General features: G+C 41.2%; 1 protein-coding gene across 1 annotated transcript in view; it reads right to left on the bottom strand.

Moving 5' to 3' along the window:
- Positions 1 to 313: 313 nt before the first annotated feature.
- LOC110204119 (sal-like protein 3) overlaps positions 314 to 3,708 on the bottom strand; it is a gene marked incomplete at its 5' end in the record, with an annotated part of 5,651 nt that continues 2,256 nt past the window's right edge. Inside the window, 3 exon segments of the mRNA XM_020980445.2 lie at positions 314 to 1,097; positions 2,459 to 2,799; positions 3,018 to 3,708. The exon segment at positions 3,018 to 3,708 is cut by the window's right edge and continues 1,385 nt beyond it. Coding sequence (XP_020836104.1) covers positions 666 to 1,097; positions 2,459 to 2,799; positions 3,018 to 3,708 — 1,464 coding nt within the window.

Genomic DNA, 3,708 nt, shown 5'->3' with positions numbered 1-3,708 from the left:
GCCTGCATTGAAATAAACCACTTACTTATAGTAAAACAAATCTTGCTTAAAAAAAAATCACATAGCCAGATGTATTTTGCAGTACAAAAGCTTCATTTAAGGATGGGGCTAGTATATTGTCTGTTACCCGCATAATCTTAACATTATAAATACTACAGACAAGGATACTGTCATAATACACAGCATGGGGGGTACTAAATCACTTATTTAAGATTAAGATTTCTAAAAACATAGTTCAAGTTTCTAACTAATTTGAACAGAACCAGCAAGTAAGTTTGACCAGAATGCCGCAGTGAAGCCCCCCTTCTTTTTTTCTTTTTTTCCCTCTCAGGTGATCATTAAGTTTTATAAGAAACAAAGTGGACGTGGTCTAACCTCTTTAAGTTGCTAATGCAGTTTCCATTGACTCCTTGTTAACTTAAATTTTAAAGGTTTCAGAGTTCTCAATAACAGTCAAACTCACTGTTAAAAGAAGTACCATGCAGCTCTTGCAAGACAACTTTTCAGCAGCCACACAGTTAATGTATTTTCTGCTATGGATAAAATTTTAAAGGGAATGTAGGCATTTAGATCATAAGACTAATGCTTAAAACTTCCAAATTTGTACATGAAATAGAACAAATGTGTTGATTAAGAGTCCCAAGAGTTATTCACATTTCTCACATTTAATTTATACCAATTTCCTTGTTATCCTCAATAAACCTTGTGAATGGACGACTGGCTCCTGTTTCTGAACTTGCTTTGTCCAGGCCACCAATAGGAGGGCTGCTGCCTGTGCGAGCTTTGTCCATACCACTTGTAATGTTACTTAAGGGTGGAATGGCACTTCCACCTAAACTTACTGGGAGTTGTGGAATGCCTCCATTCTGTATGACTGAAATCTCATTGTTCTTCATAGCAAGTCCATTTGTGATCGCTGCAGCATACTGGTTCCAAAAATTGGGGTCAACATTCATTGCCCGAGCTGCCAAATCCTTTTGGAACATTTCAGAGAACTTCAGTGCATCACCACCTAACAATGCCATGGGGTTTTCCACAGATAGTCGGCGGCCACGTCTTGCAGGGGCGTTATTCCACATGTGAGTTCCCATATGAACCTGCATATAAAATATGAGAGAAGAAAAAAAAACTACAAATAAGCAAATTCTCATAACTTAAATTGTTACTTTGCTGTATACAGCCATTTTCATAGAATCTGAGCGTACAAACCTTCAGGTACTTATTGGCCATTTTTCTTTTTCTCCCAAGCAATTTGGAGTGACATAAAATGGTTCATGTGAACTTTCTGGGGAATAGCTTATGATCAAATAAGCACATTATTTTTTAAAGACACAAAGTACACTTTAACATTAGGAATATGTATTCTTTGAGGTGACAAAAATTGAAACAACAAAACACAATTGTCCCAGATTCACAAAACACAAGGGCCGCCAAGAGAATGTTTCAGTATGTGAGAATAAAGACCTGTGCTCTCTTACTGTGTTCAGCCTAACTCCTTTAATCTCCATTTTCTTATAAATCATCTAGTAATTTTGACCCTGTTTTTTTCTCCTGTACTCTTGCTTCACTGCCTTTCCTTTGAATAAGAACCCCCAAATTAGTTTTAAAACATTCTATGAACTTTTTGTGATGAGAAGATGGTCCTCATATCACCTTTATCCCATCCATGCATATCTGAGCTATGGGAACAATAGGAATATTGACCTCTGAGATGTCCTCTAAAAGCCTACTGAAACCCAACTTTCCAAGATATGCATGTTACATAGAACAGAAATCAGGATGTGCAGTAAGAGGCAGTATAGAGACACAGGTCTACTAGCAACGAGCAAGTCCTGTGCCTTTTCACAGAAGTGAGCTTTGTCAGAAAACACACTATGGGAAGTTCTGAAGTGGGTTTACCATGAGCTCTATTTTTTTTTCCTGAACTCCTTTTATGCTCCTCTACATTCTAGAACTTGTATATCACAGCTCCTCTTGGTGGACACATAGAACAACAGAACACATCTTTTTTTTTTAATTGCTTAGCAAACCTCACAGTTGCTGCAGCATTCTTTCTTTTTGAGAATGACTGTCCTTTATTTTGTGACAGCTCTTTAAATGTCGGTTTCTTTTCATACCAATATTCCACTGGGTGTTGGGCCTGCCTGCCAAGGTGCAAAGTGCATTCACCGCCTAGTTCATTGAACAGGCTATAAACACGCATCTGGCCTAGCTTCACAAGATCAAGTTTGAAGAACAGGCCTTGATAAGCACCCACACATCAAAAGGCAGGACTGAACCCTTGCATGTTACCATGCTTGACAGGAACACATGACAACGTACAATAGGTTTCCTTAGCTTCTCATTTCTCCTGGCCAGGAACATAGCAAAACAGCCTGTAAAGCCTAAGAAAGATGCCTTTCAATAATTCTGATTTCCTTATGAGTTGATTTTTGAGATTGAGAGTTTTCCTTCTTACCTTGAGATTCCCCTTTGTGGTAAAAGCTCTACCACAGATTGTGCAACCAAATGGCTTTTCACCAGTATGGGTGCGCTCATGTATCTGGAGTGCACTGGCTGAGGAGAAGGTCTTCCCACACGATTGACAGTTGTGTTGCTTAGGCGTTCGCCGTGGTGGGGGTGCCAGCATAGGAGTGAGGCCTGGACTCATCACTGTCTGTGGTGCAGCAGGAACCTGGATTCCAGATGGAAGCGGAGGGCCCTCCCCCAGTGAGATCGGCTTGCTGTGACCATTCACTTCCATTTTGATCATAGTAGGCGCAGTGCTGGTGACCAGGCTAGGAGTACTTTGGCTGGGACCTAGAGTAAAGTTGGGTTCAAATAACTGAGAAGGCAGCTTCTTTTAATTTTGTGTGTCAGTAAGTGCTGTTTTAAATTACCCATAGTGGAACACCCGCGACTGCAGACTGTACAAACAAATGGACGTTCTTTAGTATGGCTGCGGTAGTGAATTTCCAATGCACTCTTACAAGCAAAAGGCTTGCCACAGATATTACAAACAGTACTTTTAAACTTACCACGTTCTCTGTTGAGGAACAGCAGGCTAAAAGGAGCTTCCTCCTTGATGACTGGTCTGCCCGGGGTAGGAGCTGTCAGATCGAGTGCACCTCCATTTTCAGGAGCAGGTGGTGGACTGTCTGGTTTTTCTGTCTTTAGTGGTGTTTCCTGTGGGTCTTCTTGGTTGCTCAGACCTGGAGACTTGGACCGGAAACTTTCACTGTTGCTGTTTACTGGAGACAATGCTTGCATGGATGAGGAGGATTCTGACATGGCAGGGCTGCCTGCACTCTGGCTTTCCAGATCTCCTACAGCTGATGAGGAGTCATTACTTAAATGGTCACTTTCCCCTGATCCATTTTCTATGGATTTCAAGCTGGTCAACTGCTGACAGTTCATGACAGAATCAATCATTTTCATCTGATTCTCCAGGGCAGCAATACTAGAGATTACAGAAGGTGGCGAAGGGGGACATGACCCAGAGTAAGATATTAGTGGTTTGGACGAGTCACTTGCTGTGTCCTTTAACTCTGGGTCTTCTTCCATAGAATTTTCATCAATGTCGTCATCATAGTTGCTCAGGGTTTCAACATTTTTTTCATCGTAAGAAAGTTCTGAGTCCATGGCATCTTGGAAGCCCTCTGGTAATGGTGTATTTGGGATTTGTCCCCCCATATGCATACGAATATGTTGCTGAAGAACAACAGCATT

The sequence above is a fragment of the Phascolarctos cinereus genome, unplaced genomic scaffold (assembly GCF_003287225.1).
Source record: "Phascolarctos cinereus isolate Bilbo 61053 unplaced genomic scaffold, phaCin_HiC Scaffold_105;HRSCAF=653, whole genome shotgun sequence".
Lineage (NCBI taxonomy): Eukaryota > Metazoa > Chordata > Mammalia > Diprotodontia > Phascolarctidae > Phascolarctos > Phascolarctos cinereus.
The sequence above is the reverse complement of the archived record's forward strand: the minus strand, read 5'-3'. Positions and strand labels throughout refer to the sequence as shown.